Source organism: Lactuca serriola, chromosome 1 (genome assembly GCF_051521515.1).
Source record: "Lactuca serriola cultivar US96UC23 chromosome 1, Lser_US96UC23_V15, whole genome shotgun sequence".
NCBI classification, from domain to species: Eukaryota; Viridiplantae; Streptophyta; class Magnoliopsida; order Asterales; family Asteraceae; genus Lactuca; species Lactuca serriola.
This window is the reverse complement of record NC_136408.1, coordinates 12,041,858-12,062,708: the sequence shown is the minus strand read 5'-3', so window position 1 is coordinate 12,062,708 and position 20,851 is coordinate 12,041,858. Positions and strand designations below refer to the sequence as shown.

Below are 20,851 nucleotides of genomic sequence, written 5' to 3'. Positions count from 1 at the left end.
TGGTGGTGACATCTTCAACAAGACACCTCAAGAGATAAGATTACTTTTTGGTACCATTTCTTAAAATCAAAGGAACTTTGGGACTCGAAATGAAATGAAGAGAAATTATCCACAAGTGGTTGGTGAAGTTAGCAACATCCAACACTCGGAATCAAAGCTTTTGGATTTGACTAATGTGTTAAGTAAAATGGTGGTGGGAAGTGGTCAACAATTAATGGTGTGTGGTATTTGTGCAATGACAGGACATTATACGGAAAAGTGTCCCACACTTGAAAGTAAACCGAAGGATTTTAATGTCATGCGAGGATATCAAGGTTAACCAAGACCCATGGGATTTCAAAACACCTACAACCCAAATTGGAGAAATAACCCAAACAACCCATACCCACCAAAGCAAAACCCACCAATTGTTATGATGAGACCCCAATATCCACAATACCCATCACAAAAACCTCCATATCCACAAACATCCCGACCACTTCCAAATTACCAACAACCTCATCAACAAGGCCAATCAAGTGGTAACCATCAAATGAGCCTTCAAGAACTCGTTACTTCTCTTGCTCAAAGCCAAATCCAATTTCAACAAGAGACCAAGAACACTTTCTCCAACATTCAAGCACAAATTGGAGACTTAGCCACCGCTCTCAACAAGATGGAACAAAGGGGTAAAATTTCTTCTCAAACCAAGAAGAACCCCAATGTGAGTGCAATAACCTTGAGAAGTGGGAAAACACTTGGAGAAAGCAACCCTAAAAGAGTTTCAACAGAAGAAGAAGATGAAGTTATTATTGTTGAACCTCCGAAAGTTGTAGCTACTCCATAGGACCCGATTGTGCCAAACATTAATCAACCTGAATCTTCCAACAAGCACATCAAACCATTGGTCATACCACCACCCTTCCCTTCCCGGTTAGCCTTTTCCAAGAAGATAGAGGAAGAAAATGAATTATTTGAAACTTTCCTCAAGGTCTAAATCAACATTCCACTATTGAATGCTATTAAGAAAATTCCAAGTTATGCAAAATTTCTCAAGGATTTGTGCACCAAGAAGAGGAAATTCAAGGAAAATGAAAAGATTCAAGTTAATGCAAACGTGTCTGCGGTTATCCAAAAGAAGTTACCTCCTAAATGCAAGGATCCAGGAATATTTGCTATCCCTTGTACCATTGGTGATTTGCATGTCGAAAGTGACATGTTAGATCTTGGAGTCTCGATCAATGTGATGTCATATTCGGTTTTTCAATCTCTCAATGTTGGACCTTTGGAAGAAACAGGAGTAATCATTCAATTAGCGGACAAGTCAAGTGTGTCTCCAAGAGGAGTGTTGGAGGATGTGTTAGTACAAGTTAATCAACTAGTATTTCTTGCGGATTTTTATGTCATTGATCTTGAAGAGGAGACTTCTTCCAAATCATCTATGATCCTCCTTGGAAGACCTTTCATGATTACTGCTCACATGATCATTGATTTCCATAAAGAAAAAAAATACTATGGAGTTTGATGGAGAGATCATTCACTTCAACATCTTTGAAGCAATGAGGTACCCTAGCAACATTTCTCCATTGTACCGGGTTGATGTGATTGAGCTAATAAAAAGGATAAGCCCTAATGTATGCACACACAAGATTCTTTTGGGAGATTATTGCAAGCCTAGGAGAGTGGCTCTAAGAAGATTAAATCCACCAATGATGGAAGTGGTCAAGAAGAAGATAATTAAAAGGTTCAAAAGGTGCGAAGAGAAGAAAAAGACATTTCATGACAAGCACATAACCCAAAAACAATTTATTCTGGGTCAAGAAGCTCTTCTTTATCATTCACGCTTAAAGATATTCCTGGGAAAATTGCGATCTCGATGGCACAGACCTTTCATTGTTATAAAAGTGTTTGATCATGGTGTGTTTGAAATCAAGAGTTTGGAAATGAACCAAATCTTCAAAGTGGATGGGAACCGTTTGAAACCATTGTATGAAGGCTTTGACATGAGAGAATTCGACAACGTAACATTGGAAACCCTGATTTATGAAAGTTGACGGAGTCAGGGTTATGTCTTGGCAATAACGTTAAATAAATGCATTCTAATAAATAATCTCCACTTGAAGTTTTGATGTTTCTAGGCTTGAAGTTGGTCTAAAATAAGCATCTTGAAGTTTAGAAATGATCTTGGTAAAGTATGCAAAAAGTGCCAAAAATATGCAACTTGCAATGGTGCCCGCACAAACATTGCGTAACCCAGCCCTACCCGCGCAAAATCTGAGCTCAAATTACCCCCACATGGGATGCATTCTGATGTATATGCATGGCTTCCCCCCACCCGCTCAAAGTTTGCGAGGGTACCCGTGCAAATATGTCACTTCATAAGAAAATTTTTGAGCCATTTCATATGCTTCCTTTGCGCGACCAAGCTTTCATCCATGTGTATTTAGGCAGCCAAGAACTCCACCCACACATCATTGTACGACCCATGTGTTGCTTCCATATCATCCTCGCGGGCCTCTCCACCTTGATCCCGGTACAATCCTTCCTTACTCTCATCCTAAGCATTGAGGACAATGCTTCATTTTAAGCTTAGGGTGAGGTATTTCTTATCTTTTATTTTTTATTTTTATTTTATTTCATTTAGGTTGTATATAGTTGCATTTAGAGTAACTCATTTCGGTCATTCATAAAAATTGCATAAAAATTTCAAAAATATTGCATATTTTGTTTCTTTCTTTTCTAATTTTCATACTTTTTAGATGCATTCTAGTTTAAGTTCATGTATTTTTGTTTTCTCTTGTCTTCTCATCCCTACTGGTACCATAGCGTCGAGTCATAAGTATTGAATCATAAGTATTGAATCATAGATTGAGTCATAAGTATTGAATCATAAGTATTGAACCATCAAGTTGTTTTGTTTACAAGTCTGTATAAGTATATATTTGTTGAATGACTTGTAATGTTATCGTTTATGCTTATGTCTGTATCGGAACATGACATCCCGAGTTTTGATTATATAACGAAAATACATTTCTTTTATGAAATGCTTTGGTAAACATTGTTTTATCACGTTTTATTTTTTTAGAACAAATTCCGCAACTCTTTCAAATCAAAAGGATTTACTCTGAAATTATTTTAAAAGCATAAATGAAAATCGGTCTTTTCTGGCCGAGATTTTGGGGATGTCACACCTGAACACCTTATTGAGTTTAGTCAGATACGGTTTCGACTCATGCTTGATTATGGTTTGGATTGGTAGATGGAGGGAAAGACCATGGGTTGGCCCCATGGCTGTTATGGGAGTGTTATAAGGCTACGGGATAGTCATAGCATTCAAAAGGCTGATATGTTGTCGGGGAAGTGTTGTATGTTACAACCGAGAGGATTTTGTCACTAGTCACCATTAGGAAAGAGTAGGAAAAAATAGATGTAATAGCTTAATATTGTAATATTTTATTTTGAGATAGTAAAAATCAAATGTTCCGTTACATTTATAGTTAAAACGACTGTTAAGCGTCCAAAAATTTATATCGTCTTCAAGTCGGTTAACATACTTGGAAAGTACTCGTTAACGTGATCACAAGGATATAAGACTCGCAAAAATATGACTCCAAAGGAAAGAGTTATGGATTTTATAAAAATAAAAATCAACCGTGTAATTAAATTAATTACGTCAAAATGGTACTTAGAGATTGGTTGAGTTTTGACTAAAAATGAAAAATGAGATTTGTACTCGTAACCTAAGCTCGTATAAGGAAATGAAATTTTTGTCTCAAACTCATTTCATAATACAAAGCTTCTACATCACATGGGTTGGGTTAATTTATCAGAAGAACTTAATAGCCCAATCTCTTCTTCCTCATTATGAAACCTGCAACTCAACCCCCCCCCCTCTTCTGCATTTCATTTTCAACCATCGGTAATATGGAAATACCAAATTAAACCAAATTATCAGTCGAAAAAAACGCAGACACACATACAAATCGATTACAGTTCATCAGATTTAAGTTTTGGAGTTCATCTTGAACCTCACCGGAGTTCATTCTTTTCATTATCGCCATTAATTTGGAGATTTTTAGATGTTTTTGGTTTGATTTCAGCAAAATGATTGACAACTATCCTAGAGAGAGAACGCATGGGATGGGAGGAGGAAACATGTTTGTGATTACAGATTCGTGATTCACTGTCAAATTTGTATAACCAAACAACTAGGGGTGCAAACAAGTCAAACTATTTGTGAGCTACTCGAGATCGAATCATTAAAAGCTCGACTCGAGATCGATTTTAAACGAGCCCGAGCCGAGCTCGAGCTTAATATGAGGCTTGTTTATTAAACGAGCTCGAGCTCGAGCCTCTGTTACTTGGCTCGATTAGGCTCACGAGCCTAAACGAGCCTACATATATATAATAAAAAAATTATTTTTATTTTTATATATTTAAAATAAATAATAATTTAATAAATATCATTTTAGGAAATTAGAGTATACCGTATACGAGCCGAGCCCAAACCGAGCCCAAGCCCATACAATTCTTAACGAGACGATCTCGAGCTTTGTACCATAAGGCTCGAACGAGCCAAGCTCAAGCTCGAGCCTATAAATAGTTAAACGAGCCGAGCCCGAGTCTGGTTAGGCTCGAGCTCGGCTCGGCTCGTTTGCAGCCCTACAAACAACTATGTGTGTATGTGTGTTTGTCACCCTCCATTGAAAGAAATATGCATTTCCTTTACAGTGAACAACATATATATTTCCTTTAGAGAGTTTGCTTGATGAATTACATGGAAAATCGAGTATAATGAAGTTTTGGGGTATAGTGATGTTGGTAGCGGTGGTGATAGGTGGGATATATATATATATATATATATATATATATATATATATATATATATATATATATATATATATGGTAGGACCCTTTTATATTAAATAATTATATTTTTTTTCTTTTTTTTAAATTAGTCAAAACTTCATAAATGGTCTATGGGTAGTGAAATGACGAAAATACTTTTCATTTAACGGTAGAAAGTTGACGGAGTTAGGCATAATGACCAAACATTAAAAGTTTTAAAACCATAGAGACCATCTGTAAGGTTTTTTAAACTTAAGGACTAAACTTCAAATTTCAAAATACCACAAAGAACATTTATGAAATTTTGTCCAAAATTAAAATGGAAAACATAAAATGAAGGTGAACTAAAAGAGTGTTTGATATTGATTTTATAACTTTTTAACTTTTAATTTTTTCAAAAACCAAAAGAAAAATAAATAAATAAATAAATAGAAAAGTTATTTTGAAACAATGTTTTGCTTGTAAAACCCTTGGAAAAACAAAGCCCTGCCAAAAATCCAAAACCCTCAAAAATCCCATATGCAGCAGCGTTTCATACTCTCCTATCTCCGACGACCTAGCCGTCGAGGCAACCACCACTGCCGCCGTTACCATAGTTTCCATGAAGCCACCACCACCGCATCCTCCGTGGTTGCGTCCATCAACTGGGTTCGCGACCGAGGACTCGATCACGCCGTGGAGAAGGAAAGAGACCTCAAACCCATGATTGAAGTCAAGAACCTCATAAATTCCGAGCCTTCAAAGTCTCTCCCTCTCTCCATCATCTCCGACAAAAGAGCTTCACTAGGTATACCCATCCGTTCTATTGATTTTATTCGAAAATATCCATCTGTATTCCAAGAGTTTCTTCCAGGTGGTATTGGAATCCACCCTCACATCAAATTAACCCCTGAAATCCTCACCCTTGATACCGAAGAACAACTCCTTTTCGAAAGTGAGATTCATAAGCAAGATGTAGCGGATCGACTTCTGAAGCTACTCATGATAGCCAGAATCAACAAAATCCCTCTTTCTGTCATCGATCGCTTGAAATGGGATCTGGGTTTGCCTAACGATTACACCCAAACCATCGTTCCTCAATTTCCTGATTACTTTCAAGTTACAAGCACTGGAAATGAACTCGAATTGGTTTGTTGGAGTGATAAACTAGCATCGTCTGTCATGGAGAAGAACTCAACGAGCTCATTCCCTTTGCAATATTCTCGTGGGTTCGAGGTGGACAAGAAATTTAAGAAATGGGTTGATGATTGGCAGAAGCTGCCATACATTTCACCTTACGAAAATGCATTTCATTTACAGGCGAAAAGTGATGAATCTGATAAATGGACTGTTGCTATATTGCATGAAGTTCTTCATCTTTTAGTACCAAAGAAAACTGACAAGGATAATCTACTTTTTCTTGGTGAATATTTGGGTCTTCGATCAAGGTTCAAGAAGGCATTGCTTCAACACCCTGGAATCTTCTATGTTTCAAGTAAACTGCACACACATACAGTCGTTTTGAGAGAAGCTTATAAGAGGGACTTGCTTATTTCGAAGCCACAACATCCATTGATGACGTTAAGATCTAATTATATTCATTTGATGTACACTGTCAAGGAGCAAAGCAAATCAAAGAATCAAGAAACTGGAACTAAAAAGCAAAAAGCCAGACAAGTTTCTAACGAAGAAGAAGAAGATGATGATGATGAAGATGAAGATGACGAAGAGGATGATACTGAAAGTGAACATGAAGAAGATGATGAAACCGAGTCTTTGTTGTCAGATTCAGAATCTGAAGGGGCGACTAATATTGATTCAGGTAATGATCGAACACCCACCAAAAAACAAAAGTTCGAAGGGCAGGTCCATTTGAAAGATAACAAGAGGCATGGAAACATGGATGATGATGATGATGATGATGATGGTGAAGAGAAGGATACAAAGATTCGAGGAAGAACAAGTAGGACAATAAAGTTTAACAGTGAGAGTTCATCTAGAAGAAACACTCCAAATTCAAGGAGTAGTGAGAACGATGGTAGGAGAAGAGGTAGAGGAAGAAGTAGGAAGAATGTATTTGATGAAAAAAAGACTGATTCAGGAAGCTTTCAGATGTCTGATAGAAGAGGAGGCACAAGGGAAACGAGTACAAGATTTCTGAGAACAGAGTCTCCAGGTGCTCGAAAATCTCATGCCAGATCATCACCAAGATCCAATGTTTCAAGAACAAGAGAGAAGAGAATCTAATTAATCATCATCATCATCAATCGTTTGGCATCATACGGAATAAGTTCTTGTTTTGTTTAGCTACCAGATTGGCTGTGTATTATTATTCCTTTTTGCTAAATTTTGTCATCAAGATTTATATATTTTGAAGTTAATACACTTCTAGCAAACACCATCTGTTATCATTTTTTTATTGTGGACTAAGAAAATTTCTTATAAAAAATTATTTGTTTTTTGTTTAAGTATGTATATGGTTCTAGAAATCAATCACATAAACCTGACATCATGCTTTCCACAAATGGAATTACCAGTATTAAATGGATTTTTTTATACTTGATTCAGATATAGAAAATAATAAATAGTAAATTACATTTTTAGTCTCTGAGTATAGCTTTTTTCTCAAATTTGGTCACATAAATTTTTGTTCTTGCATTTTTAGTCCTTATTGCGGCTTTGTGATGTTTTTTGTCGCTCTTCTAAGTAAAATGTCTATTTTTTGGAACAAATTTGGAAAATTAAGCTATACCCATTACGAAGAGACCAGACAAGTCATTTTATTTGGAACAAGTCCAAAAAATATTACAAAAATCTCTTATAAGGACCAAAATTTCAAATGAATTTTTTTGGGGCCAAATATGCAAAAATGAGCTATACTTAAGGACCCAAAAATGTAATTCAGTCGATAATAAAATTGGAACATGAGGTATAATGTCTTGGATCAAGGATTTGCAAAACATTTTACTTGATTCAAATATATAAAATACTAAATTTATAGATTATAAACTTCAAGGAACAAAGATGAAATACAAAATATAGTAATAAACAAATAAATGAAAGGTTGTTGAAAGTTACAATACACTGACCTAGTGGATGATTATGTTTCCCTCAAAGATGTAAAAAGTTGGAAAAGGCCAAAAAGTGATCCTATCCTGGTGCTCGCTCAATCGATAAAGTTACAACAAGTTTATAATATATTTAAAAAAAAAAACATTATGTGTTTTAATACCCTCTACATGTTTTGGATCCTAAAAGTTTTAACTCTCACTCACCCATAAGTTTTGTGTGAACTAGTTTCTCTCGAGTGAAGGAAAAATGGCCCAATGTGAGGGAAGAGGCAGGGCGAGTCGAACCACCATGGTCGTTTTGGTGACAATGGTGTGGCTCATGGTTCAATCCATTGGACCAGTGGATGGTGCGGTTTATACGGTTGGAGACTCTAATGGTTGGTCCTTCGGCTCCAATACTTGGACCAAAGGAAAGCGGTTCAAAGCAGGCGATACCCTGGGTAACTATCCCCCTCCATAAAACCATGAAAAGTTTCTTTTAAAATACAATTTTATTCACCACAAATAATTATATATTTTATATGTATATATATGGTATATACTGAAACATAAATATAAGTTGTAAATAATGCAGTATTTAACTATGATTCAATGATCCATAACGTGGTGGTGGTGAACAAAGGAGGTTATAATGGTTGCACAGCTTCGGCAGGTGCGAAAGTGTACAACAGTGGAAAGGACCGTCTAAAGCTCTCTAAAGGCGTAAATTTCTTCATATGTAGTATCGCTGGTCATTGTCAGTCTGGGATGAATATCGCCGTAACCGCTGCTTAATGTAATCTCTTCGGTTTATTAATAAATAAAAGTTGTTATTGTGTGTCAGTTCCATGAATAATTATATTAATTTGTTTTGACGAAATATGCGTGTACAACTTATTAAATAATAAATATTTTGACGAACATTTAAATGTAACCGACCTTAGCTCAGTTGGTAGAGCGGAGGACTGTAGTTGTTCGCTGTTATCCTTAGGTCGCTGGTTCGAATCCGGCAGGTCGGATTTTTTATCCTTTTTTCTTTTGCCGTTGATATTCAAATTTAATGAGAATAAACGGTGCTTTATTAAAACTAAAAGTGATTATTATTCTTTCCCTCAAAACGAGACCTTTGTGTTCAAATGGCTTCCTCGAACGTGTGGAGATAAGAAAATTTCATGTTGTTTGTGTGCCTATTTGATATTTTACTTTTCTAGAATGGATTTGATATTTTGTACGTAAAACTCCACAAAAAATATATGCTTGAAAAACAAAAGCATAACATGGTTACAAATTCAGTTTTCTGAAAATGCAAGACGTTTTTTTACTTCTTTTTACTACAATAGTTTTTTAATTAATACAAAAATATTAAATATTCTAGTAACAAAGTTAGCAAACGGTAAATTTACTCTTGTAGCCGTGCAGCCGTGCAGGCATGCATATATATTCCCTTCGATAATAGATACGTTTAATAAAATAAAAAAGACATGGCTTTCCAACACCATTACCTAAGATACAAACATAGTTTTTATAAAACAAACAAAAATATTATCTCATAATCTCTATAATTAAATAAGCAAAACAAGTCTGAAAATAATCATACATATCCCTTACATTTGAAACCAAACTCCTCTCGATCCATCTCCACTTTCTCATTCAAGAAATCTATAGCCAACTTAATTAACATGGATAAACCACAAGAAGAAATGCAGTTCTTAGGTCTCTTAGGCATCTACAAAGAAACCATTAAAACCATCGTCTCATGGAGAAAAATCTTCACTCAAATCACCCTAACCTTCATCCTCCCCTTAGCCTTTATCTTTCTAGCTCACATGGAAGTCTCTAATATAATTTCAAGAAAAATAATCCACACAGATTTCCAAAAACACATAACCCGACCCGGAACCCTAAGGTACAATAAACTTTCTGACGCACTAAGATCTGAATGGATCACATACTGGCTACTTAAAGCCACCTACTTCACCTTTCTCATCGTCTTTTCACTCCTCTCAACTTCAGCAGTCGTCTACACAACTGCTTCCATTTACACTACACGTAATTATAATCTCACATTCACCACTGTCACTAGCATTGTCCCAAAGGTTTGGAAGAGACTTGTTGTCACTTTCTTATGTGCGTTTGTGGTTTTCTTTGTTTATAACATGCTTGCTATTCTGATACTAGTTTTCTACATGGTTCATTTCCCTGATAACACATTTGGTGTGGTGGTGTTTCATGTTATGTTGGTTTTATACTTTGTTGGGTTTGCTTACATGAGCATTATCTGGCAAATGGCATGTGTTGTTTCGGTTTTGGAAAGTTGTTATGGGGTTAGAGCTATGATGAAAAGCATGGACTTGATTAAAGGGAAACGATGGGTGGCGATTATTGTTGTTTCAAAGTTGGTTTTATCTTTTTTTGCAATGCAAATTGTGTTTGAAGTATTTGTTGTGAATGGTGGAGAGTTGGGAGTGGGAGTTTGGAGGAGATTAGGGTTTGGGGTTTTGTGTTTGGTGGTGGTTTTGATGTTGTTTCTTTTGGGGCTTGTTGTTCAGACGATTCTTTATCTTGTCTGTAAGTCGTATCACCATGAGAATATTGATAAATCAAGTTTGGCTGATTTCCTTGAAAACTATCTTGGTGATTATGAGGCTTTGAATGGAGACGACAATGTTCAAGTTCAACTAGAACAGGCAAATGTTTGATCGTTAAAATCAATGTTCTTATTATTATATATATAATTGGAAAAAGTATTGTTTTTCCCCTTATGAGTTGCAACATTCTTTATTTCTTTCTGTAATTCATCATATTGAGGTAGTCGATGTCTATACAGTACTGGATGGAACTTGTTTGGTGGAATTCTACAAGGATGCTATGATATATACCCCCACTCATAAATTATCAAATCATGGATACACACACATTCACCTTCTACAAATGAAGGAATACATATAGAATTAACCTTCTACAAACGTTATCAACTTGTTGAAAATTAATGAAAAGCTAAAATTTAGTTTGATTCATATAAAAATAGAAGTTATAAAAAAAATTAGAGAATTTATAAATAGAAAATCATTGTGGTAGTTACTTTTCAATTTGATCGTTCAGAATTACACTATAATTCAAAATGTTATGGGTACCTGTTAAACTTATATACCATGTAGGATTGTATTTTTAAAAAGAAATGCAAAGTTTTGTGCTTAAGTTAGAAATAAATTCTGAGTTGTTAAACTGATAAAGTGAGAAACTATAATTGTTTTTAATGCAAACAGGTAATCAGAGATCCAAACAGATTGAAACTAAAGTTAAACACAAGGATCAAGTCCATCTACCGGAACTTGAAAATCTAAAACCAGTAACACAGAAGTTTAATAGTATCACATAACAATATTTGAGAACATTTAATATAAAAAAAAAACATCCATCAAGCCAAGGTAAGATAAGTTTTTTGGGTAGTAGTTGGAATTTGAAAATTCAAATGCCTACCATGACCCCTCAGCTCCAACAGTAGGATTCTCAAAAGCAGCAAAATTCCAGAAAGTCTTCAAAGAGTAGGGCTGGGAGATGGTCATACCTTCATCCGTAATCTTTGCTATCTGTGTTTTCAAATATCAACACAGTGTAATTTATCATCACCAAATTTTCTACTTACAAAGTTTTCATTAAAATAAATAAATTAAAAAAAGACCTGAAGCTTGTTGACAGCAGATCTGTCGCGATAAAGAAGATTACGCATGCATTTCTCCAACAATTTAACACCCTCCTCAAAAGTCAAATCCTCCCTCCATTCCTCACGAAGAATTGGGCGCGCCAGATGATTCCCAAATCCAGTTGCAACATGATCGTCCTCAAAATGTACACCAATCATGCTCACCTAACAACATATAAATAATAAATACTTTTATGGATTTATATCAATAAAGATTTTATTTTTATTTTTTAAAAAAAAATGTTGCAAAAAGGTATATACCGATCCTAGATATTTATGGCCGTTTTTGACTCCACCGATTATAAGGGAATTCCATAAAGGGTCAAACTTGTTGCGGCGATTGTACATGACCCGAGTAAGGTAATTGTGGACCTCTTTAGGTCCAAGTGAGTTCCCATCATCCCACATCTTGTCATTCAATCTGTAATGTATTATTATTATTATTATTATTATTATTATTAAGTATAGTTAAAAACTTACTAATAATATTCAAAACAGACCCTTTTTGTTTCAAGTATTGTTGTACTTACATGAGGTCATCAAGGTATTTTAGAATTTCCTGGAAATCACTGATTTCACCGCTTGCACCAAGAAGAGAATGTTTGCCAATTTGCTTTATTCGCTCCACACTCTTATAGCGAATAGTGGATCCATATGACCCTGTCAAATGTATTACCAATTATTATATACCAATGTACTTTGAAAAAAATCAACACTTCAAATATTAAAAATAGTCAAAGGTTAGAGAAATCATCTAACCTCCCATGTCAGCAGCCATGAGAACACCATCCTTGTATTTGATTCCAATCACAGATGTACCTGTTACGTATGGGTACCTGTTTCAAAAACCAACAATCAACAAATGCTTGCTGTCAAAATTGATACGCTTTAATTCTAGAGCCAAAAGTAAAGATTTATTATTCAAAACCTAGTTTCTGCATCATGTTTTTTAACTAACTTTCAGATCTAATATCCTACTACATGTTACACCACATATTTTAGATGATGGAGATAAAAGAGTGCATACTGTGTCCTCTGTGAATCTCCTTCAGAGCTCAATAAAGAATCCATCACCTGCACAATTACAAATCGTAGAAAAATGATCAAACCAAGTAATATAAGACAGATACAGATTACTATCAAGTGCAAATAAATGATTTTTTTTATTTGGCCATGAAAGTAACAGATTAGTTTGTATGTATCAACTATCAAGTACATTTAAGGTGTAAAAGCATTATTTCAATTTGTTTGTTATTGACTATGAGTTGCTGATAGTTTGATCATTTTGGAATATTTAGGTTCTGTTAGTTTGGATATTTAATCTGTTTGTGCATATCATTTTATGATGTGTGATGGGTAGAAATTGTCACCCCTAATCTTATACTTAACATGAGATTCTTGAACAGCAAGATATCCAGACTCATTAATACTACACTCATCTACTGTCCTCTTGTGTAGAAGCATGTTGTAACTATTACACAAGGTATAATATCAGAGCAGAGACTATTAGAGGAATGCTCAAGTTTCAAGAGACTAAATGTATGCTGAAGAAATCTAAACATAGCAAAACACATAAACATGAGATCCGATATCTTTAGATGATATTGAAGTACGGAAATCAAGTCCAAAAATGATACCTAAAACTGATTTGCCTGAAACACGTTCTTCTGTTCCTAATCTTCTTCCTGTTAAAACAAATGAAAGTAGAAATTCGGGGATACAAATAAGAAAGGAATCAAAAACCAGTTAAAAGCGATCAACCAAAGACAGGGAATCATTAAATCAAGTATACACGGCACTTGGATTTTGCTTCTATTTGATGAAAGAATATTACGAACCCAAGATCAAACGGAAACGTTCATGGAAAACAATAACAAAATTGATCAAAAACAAAAGTTTATAAGAGCAAAGAGAAATTTTGAAGGCGACGTACTGAAGAAAGAATTTAATAATTAGGGATCTTCAAGTGTTGGTGGCCGGGTAGCAGTGAAAAGAAAAGGATAAAAGGAAACAAAAAAGAGTGAGAGCTACGAAGATATACAAAGCACGAGAGATGAAGAATGTCTCCATACCTTGTCCTGCAATGGCGACTCCAAACAATTGCTCCAATGAAGATGAAAACCCACCCGAGTGTTTAGGTCTTCTTCAATTGAAGAGGATGCTCAAATGTATCGTTCTCTCCAAGAAAAGAAGACTTGCAAAAATACCCCCAAAGTTTATAAGTTTGCACTCGGTGATGTCAACCAACTTTTTCTTCTAAACACGTCCATAGATTAATTTCATTTATTTTCAACCAAATATTTTATAAGGGTTAGGTTTTAATGTGAGTATTATTATTTTCCTCTTTATACGTCATAAGTTTTAGAAAGGCTGAAAACATAAATCGTTTTAAAAGGATGAAAACATGACTTATAAAAAGGCTGAAAACATTAGTCGTTTTAAAAATATCATGTTTGGTAGCATTTTAATGTCTCTTAACAAGAGGTATGTATTCAAAGGGTTTGGTTTACTCTTAATTTAATATCTGAATTGTGAAGTAACCACTTATTGAGTCATATGGGATAGTGTATCTGAATTAAATGTTTCTCAAATCTTTAATTCAAATGCATTAAGCCCTTGATTACATGAGGTTTTATTAGGGTTTGATTAGGAGAAAAATTATTACAGGCCAAAAAAAATAGTAACTGGTTTGTACATTCATTGATGGTAGTGTTGGTTGGTGTTCAATGACGATGCTCTATGATTGATGTAGTGGTGGTGGACTGACGGAGAATATGTAAGTGGTGGAAGATGAATCATGCTTTGGTTAAGGATTTGGATCATGATGTTGAGCAATTACAAAACATTTGGAACAGACTTAAGCTGGATGAATTAAGAGTTTGTAACAAATTATGAAGCATCAATGCATATATAGATACAAGTCTAATTAATAGCTACATAATCTTCAATTTCTTTAAGTGTTGTGTTATTTAGTTGAACGATCTCCTTAAGTGTTGATTTAAATATAAGTATTTTGGAATATAACTTGATTATTGATGTTAAATGTTAGATGCAATAATAAGTTTTCTAAAACATAAAAGATTCATAGAAGTACAAGTCATTCATTTCTTTTCATGTATACAATATTAGTAGTTCATAATTGTAGAAAAACATGTTATACTCCACTAATGAATATCGTTATTAGGTATGTTCATGTTTTCATATCTCTATTATAAGTTTGATTGATTTTATTTTAAATTCCATAAATTCATTTCAATGTTGGATTTATGTTTAATTTACATTTTGTATGGTGTTTATATTTTTAAAAATTCTTCAAAAGTTGGTTCAATTATTTTATAATACATAAGCATTGAATTCAACAAAAAAAAATTACATGTATCATTTAGCACAACAATTCAGACGTCCAACCAAACAACATGTTAAAATTTATATCCTTTTATAAATTCAGACCTCATAAAATTTTCGATCTTGCCAAACAGCTTACTAGTTTATGTTTCAGGTTATAAAATAGGAAATCTTCATATAATGAATTTTTTTATCATGTATGATGAAAATGATGGTTGAAACTTTTTTTCTTCGATTCACCCAGTATTGCCTAAGGTTGATGCGGATCTCGGTGTTGGGTCGCTTGAAGCCCAAAATGAAGCAATGTTTCTGAAGTGGTAATAGCGTCTCAAAATTAAAAAACCTCCCTTTCGTGTCGGGTTATTTATAAAATTTATAAGATGGAAAAGAAACATGTATGGTATTTGGCGAAAAAGTAAATATCATGAGTGTAGAGTAACATAGCAAAAGTGTCGAGTGCTCTTGACAAATAGGGATCAATAATAATGATTTTTTTTTTCTTACACATGGTAGGTATTGGGATACTACTCTTTTCTAGAAGGACAATTAGATTAGCACATTCAAGTTATAATCTCGTTTTCCCAGTGTTGTATACCCTCGAGAAGACAAAAACAACCTCATTTTCGATCGCTTTTGTGTGACATGTTGTTCATGGGATTGGAAGAATAACTCTTGTAGTATGTAAAATATCCTTAATTTGACCTAGCTCTCATTGTTCTTGCTTTGGTAAACATCGACCCTCACTAAGATCGTCATCGTTTTAATCATTCACCTGATGGACGTTACACAACAGACTTGATGTGAAGATTAATCGATTCCTAAATCGAATTCACGGGTCGTGATCTTAAATGGATCAAATATGTTCCATTGAAAGTTTCATGTTTTATATAAAGAGAAAGAATTATAAGAATACCCTTAGTGGTTACTCAAGAGATAGGGGAATACATATTTCTTCAACTAATTGTAGACTTTACCCCACTGGAATCAACTTTGTGGAACATATCATGTCGCTTGTCCTTTTTCAAACAAGGCTCGGGGACGAATATTCAAGTGGTGTGACATCCCTTATGAATCTTTCTATAATGTGAACAATATCATTAACTGCACAACAAATTAAGGGAACCGTCTAAAAAGAAAAGTTTCTTCTAGCAACATGTTATTAGCTAATATAAAGCTTATGGTTGGTGAGAAACAACAAAGTGTTCAATGGAGTATCGTCTTCCCCTATTAAAGTTGTGGATAATGTAATTTTCTTGTTGTTTGTATGGTTTAAACTAGGTTACCACCCGTGGAAACCACGGGTAAAAAGTTTAAAAACAAATTTATATTATTAATAAGAGTCAAGTTTTTTGGCATTATTTGTATTGATTATTTAAAATTAATATTAATATAAATTTGTAAAAAAGTATATAAAATTACACAATCTAAAGAAAATTCCAACTTTTTCCTATATTATAGCAAAAAATCATAAAAGTCGATGTACTTTAGATAATAGTAACAATAACCATTTGCATAAATTATAGCAATGTACTTTTAAAGTAGAGACAACCAATTGAACATCATATGTAAAATCTTACCTTGGTAGCAGGTTCCAAATGGATACTTTTACTTTTAGAGTTTACAATAGGGTAAGCAGCAAAATCATATCACATCAAAGTCAAGAAATTAAATTCTAATGCAATTTAGAACCAAAAGGTTATTATGGTAATTTTTAGAAAATTTTACTCATTTGTAGGAATAGTTGATGTTTAACCAAAATATTTGTAAAAAGTAAAATGAAAGTACATTCATTAGTCAACTTCATCTTTCAGTTACACATAATAGAAATAAAAAAGTCATAATTAGATTATGCTACGGATTAATTTGGAAACTAAAACTAAATTATGGCATTGTACTTATAAAATACAATGCTTAAATAAGAATAGTGTGAAACTAATACACTGGAGAAATAGATATGTTCATATACAAGATAGGGTTCACAGTACACTGTAGGAAACTCATATCACATTAAAGTAAGGAAATATTACTATAATGCAATTTACAGCCAAAAGGGTATTATAGTAAATTTTCAGAAAAATTTACTCACTTGCAAGGATAGTTCCTGCTTAACTTATATTGATACTTCAAAGGCATAATATTAATTAATGATTTTCAAACATTTATTCATTTACAAATTTAGATGATTTGTTTGTAACAAAATGATGGCAATATGAAATTCTAAGATGGACAGTTCATTGTGCACACACATCTACCAAACATACACATTCACACAGATAGTAAACGGAATTTTTAAAAAAATGTTTGGTTAAGCTTATCCGGTGTTAAAACATTATAAGATGATAAATCAGTTTTAGTGTTTGGCAAAAAAAAAAGACAGCTTATAAGTGTAAAATTACCAAAAATGACTTCCTTTTATATCTAGGGTCTTGATAAATGAAGTACAAACACATATACAATTGAAAAAAATGGACAGCAACACAAAATTCAGATCATTTTCTTGAGTTCCAACTAAAGTTAGTATCAATGACAGCTAAGTCAGTTCCAATTCAGATCAGATTAGATCATCTTCCATTCTTTCCTAGCACTAAAACATGAAGCTAATAACAGTGAGTCTCAAAAAAAAATCGACAGCAAGGGGTGAAAAGTATCTATGTTTAGGTTAAGGGGACATCAGCAAAAACAAAGGGAATTCGAGATCAGCAGCTAAAAAAAACAACAACAACAAACAAAGGGGAAAATAAAGGCAAGATTTGTGATACCTTGAATGAAGCTGTTGTTTCTAGTCTAGATAGCACAAAAAATAAAACACAGCAGCACAAAAAAAATCGACATCAACAAAAAAAAAGCCAGGATTTGTTGAGTTCTAATTGTATCATATACCAGAACAAAAAGGAGAAGAAGGAAGCTTCGACAGCAGCAAAAAAACCAATAGCAAGAAGGGAAAAACGAATGAAAGAACAATCAAAGTGCGCTGAGAATTATATGAATTTGAATAGAAATATATATGAAAGCGAAAACCAGTAGAAACTTATAAGCCAAATCACAATCATATAAAAACTGAGATGGATCGATCTAAAGTTTATAAGTGAACAGTCCACAACCATAATCTTGCTGACACTTAACTGAAAAACATTACCATGACTGCAATTTATGGATTTTCAAAGTGGGAGTGAATTGCAGAAGCTTACAGATACACATTGAGAAGCGGGAGCATACAGATACACATTGAGAAGCAAAATTGAGAAGCAGAAACTTACCGAATGATTGAAGTTTCTGAAGTGTCGATTACCGAAGGATTCAAAGTCGCTGATTGAATATGCGATAACTGAAGTGTCGATGATGCTTAATTGCTGGAAAGACGATGCTATAAAGAATGAAACATATTGTATGTATTGAGATAAATTGAGCATATCTAATTTCCATATTCAATTCAATTCGATATCATATGGATTTCATATTCAATTCGATAACCATCCATATATTCCATATTGAAAATTCAGAATTTCCATATTTCCATATCTAATTTCCGTTTCCATATTTCATGCATATCATTTAAAATCGTAGGTTTTCTCTGATATTTAAAAAATAAGGGTAGATCGTAGGTTTTCTCTGATATTTAAAAAATAAGGGTAGAAGGGTAATTTTACATTTGACTAAAGATGCATTGAGAGGATTGACGCGTATAATATGGTTTTGTTTATTAAGAATGGAGATTTGGAACGGGTGTAATTGGGAAAATTGGTGTTGCTCATCATACCATTTGTAACTTAATATACTTGTGTCTGCATTTAGCTCCTTATTAAACGTGTTTCTTTTTGTTTTGTTTTTTTTTATAAATCATGCCTCTCCGGTTTTAAAAAAAAAAATCAACAATTGTTTTAACGGGAGACCTAAACTCACTTTAGATATGAACTTAACAAAATTTTGTGACATTATGCAAGTGGAATGGCCACTTTCACCATTCTTATGTTCTTTGAATGTTGAACTATTTTAATCTTTTCGAGAACTTTTAGTTGTCATGTAACAATATGTTTTCAAGGATAAAATGATAAAAGTGTTTTTAGTCAAATTAGCGTCAAGTATAAGATAGAAACTACACTTTATCATTTTCAAAATAGAAAATATCCATCATTCTCAAAGCTTGATCTTCTCTTTTTGCAATATATAACATTTTCTATTGTACTTTGAAACTTAGGTAACGTTATGTATTTATTTATTTATTTATTTATTTAAAGATTTGAGTAAACTACTATCAATCAAATATTTATATTTCAATTTTATGTATGGTGCAGTCAAATTAAATGACTTAAATGGTTTATTTTAGACAAACATGATGTAAGGTCCCTCGGTATGCTACATGTCACATACCACGGTATGTGATGTGTCGTTGTAGTGTGAGGTAAACACCACTCTTACCCATCAAAAAAACTACGGCTTATGTCTCGCACGAGATAGTTTCACTACACTCAATTCAAACTCTTTTTACCGTTTTTTGTCGTTGGCAAACAACTGGAAAATCTGATTTTTTTTATTATTTTTTTTCAATAAAGTTATATATACACAACTATTTATCATATTTTTTCACACACAAACCATTTTCAATTCATAACACATTTTAAACCTTGTATTTCAAAAATGAATTCAAACAACCTTCAATTTACCACTCGTAGAAAATCGCGTGCAAATGTCCGTCTGTTGGAGTCATCGGTTTACCAACAACAAATTGATCTGTCTACGATTTCGCCCCGACCCCAAGCCCAACCTCAACAATTGTACTACAAAAAAATATCACACCAATTACATGATGCAACCTCTTATCCCAACCATGTTTCAAATATTTCCCCCCTCCGCAAATATGTTCCCAAACCAGAAGTCGAATTTGTCCAGGAAACCCAACCTGATCCCAAATCGGTACCGGAGCTCGAACCCCAAACTTTTCAGGAAACCTGTAGATGGGATGTCATTGGCCAAAGCGAGTATCTTCTTATTTCGGCTTTCAATACGTAGATACTCTTTACCATCTACGGTCCAATGAACATCCCCGTTAGGATGGCGGTGAAAGAGGTGCATAGTCTCCATAATATCAATAGATAAACGAGTGCGGCCCAGAATTATATCAGTGGGGTTGTTGGGTAGGTGGAGAGCAATATATTCAGCTATAATTGAGACCATTCCTCCATAGTGAAGCTGGCCACCATTGCTCATGGAGTTTCTAAGCATTTTTTGGATTACCCAACACCCAAAATGAGGAACTTCCTCGGGCTTATGGATAATGCACCATAGGACTTCTAATTCCTTCTTGTTTGCTTTGCTAATCTCTTCTTGAGGGAACAAGAGAGAAGCAATGATCTGGTATGTGACCTTAAGGACCGGGTGTATGATACTAGAAGTCTTTGTCATGCCTGATTGAAACTCGTCTTCACAAGAGATGCTTGTCCAAAATCTTTCGCAACTTTGCTCAAATATGACATTTTTCTACCCTTTGTCGTATGCACATCCCTTATTGCTTTTGGAGCACCAATAATATCACAAAGGATGTCAGCATGAATCCGGTGTGATTGGTTGAGTAGACGAAAGGTGATGATGTGTGTTTGGTAATCAAAGGTGATTGAGGACAAGAGTTCCAACATGGGCGTTTGGTAGCTTACCGCGTGGAGATTCAAGAGACCTTCCCAACCTATGTTCTTCAAGAGTTTGTGGACTCCCATGTAAATGTGAAAGTCCTTAAGGTCTTGGATATCCACAAAATTTTGGGCCCCTTTTACCCTTCGAATAAGGCTTGAGTACAAAATTTCTTGTGAATTAGTCTTAACAATAAGGCCAAATTCATAGAGGTTTTCCATGAGACCTTGGTCTTGTTCCTCATGATTCTCTTGACCACCTATATTTGAGGTCCCAATTCTAGCCCTTTTTCCACGGGAAGCCATTGTCCAATGAATTCAACAAA

At 34.1% G+C, this 20,851-nt stretch overlaps 4 protein-coding genes and 1 non-coding gene across 5 annotated transcripts; 4 read left to right on the top strand and 1 right to left on the bottom strand.

Moving 5' to 3' along the window:
• The first annotated feature begins 5,297 nt into the window (after positions 1–5,297).
• LOC145101017 (Ubiquitin carboxyl-terminal hydrolase family protein) lies at positions 5,298–7,202 on the top strand. Its single transcript, XM_079038213.1, has one exon. The coding sequence runs from the start codon at positions 5,347–5,349 to the stop codon at positions 7,051–7,053; it is 1,707 nt and encodes a 568-aa protein (XP_078894339.1). The 5' UTR covers positions 5,298–5,346; the 3' UTR covers positions 7,054–7,202.
• Positions 7,203–8,166: 964 nt separating this feature from the next.
• Positions 8,167–8,651, top strand: LOC145051640 (basic blue protein-like). The gene is made up of 2 exons (XM_078999513.1): positions 8,167–8,317; positions 8,452–8,651. Exons 1-2 carry the CDS (start codon positions 8,167–8,169, stop codon positions 8,649–8,651), a joined length of 351 nt encoding a protein of 116 aa, XP_078855639.1.
• A 139-nt stretch (positions 8,652–8,790) lies between these two features.
• TRNAY-GUA (transfer RNA tyrosine (anticodon GUA)) lies at positions 8,791–8,875 on the top strand. Its single transcript is given in 2 exon segments — positions 8,791–8,827; positions 8,840–8,875. It is a non-coding gene; the product is annotated as a tRNA-Tyr (tRNA).
• A 660-nt stretch (positions 8,876–9,535) lies between these two features.
• Positions 9,536–10,555, top strand: LOC145051629 (uncharacterized). The gene has a single exon (XM_078999502.1). The coding sequence runs from the start codon at positions 9,536–9,538 to the stop codon at positions 10,553–10,555; it is 1,020 nt and encodes a 339-aa protein (XP_078855628.1).
• A 535-nt stretch (positions 10,556–11,090) lies between these two features.
• Positions 11,091–13,762, bottom strand: LOC145100939 (proteasome subunit beta type-4-like). Its single transcript, XM_079038122.1, has 8 exons — positions 13,632–13,762; positions 13,197–13,244; positions 12,587–12,633; positions 12,319–12,395; positions 12,090–12,219; positions 11,821–11,980; positions 11,539–11,724; positions 11,091–11,446 (listed from the first exon to the last, which is right to left on the bottom strand). The coding sequence occupies exons 3-8, from the start codon at positions 12,628–12,630 to the stop codon at positions 11,333–11,335; spliced, it is 711 nt and encodes a 236-aa protein (XP_078894248.1). The 5' UTR covers positions 12,631–12,633; positions 13,197–13,244; positions 13,632–13,762; the 3' UTR covers positions 11,091–11,332.
• Positions 13,763–20,851: the final 7,089 nt, after the last annotated feature.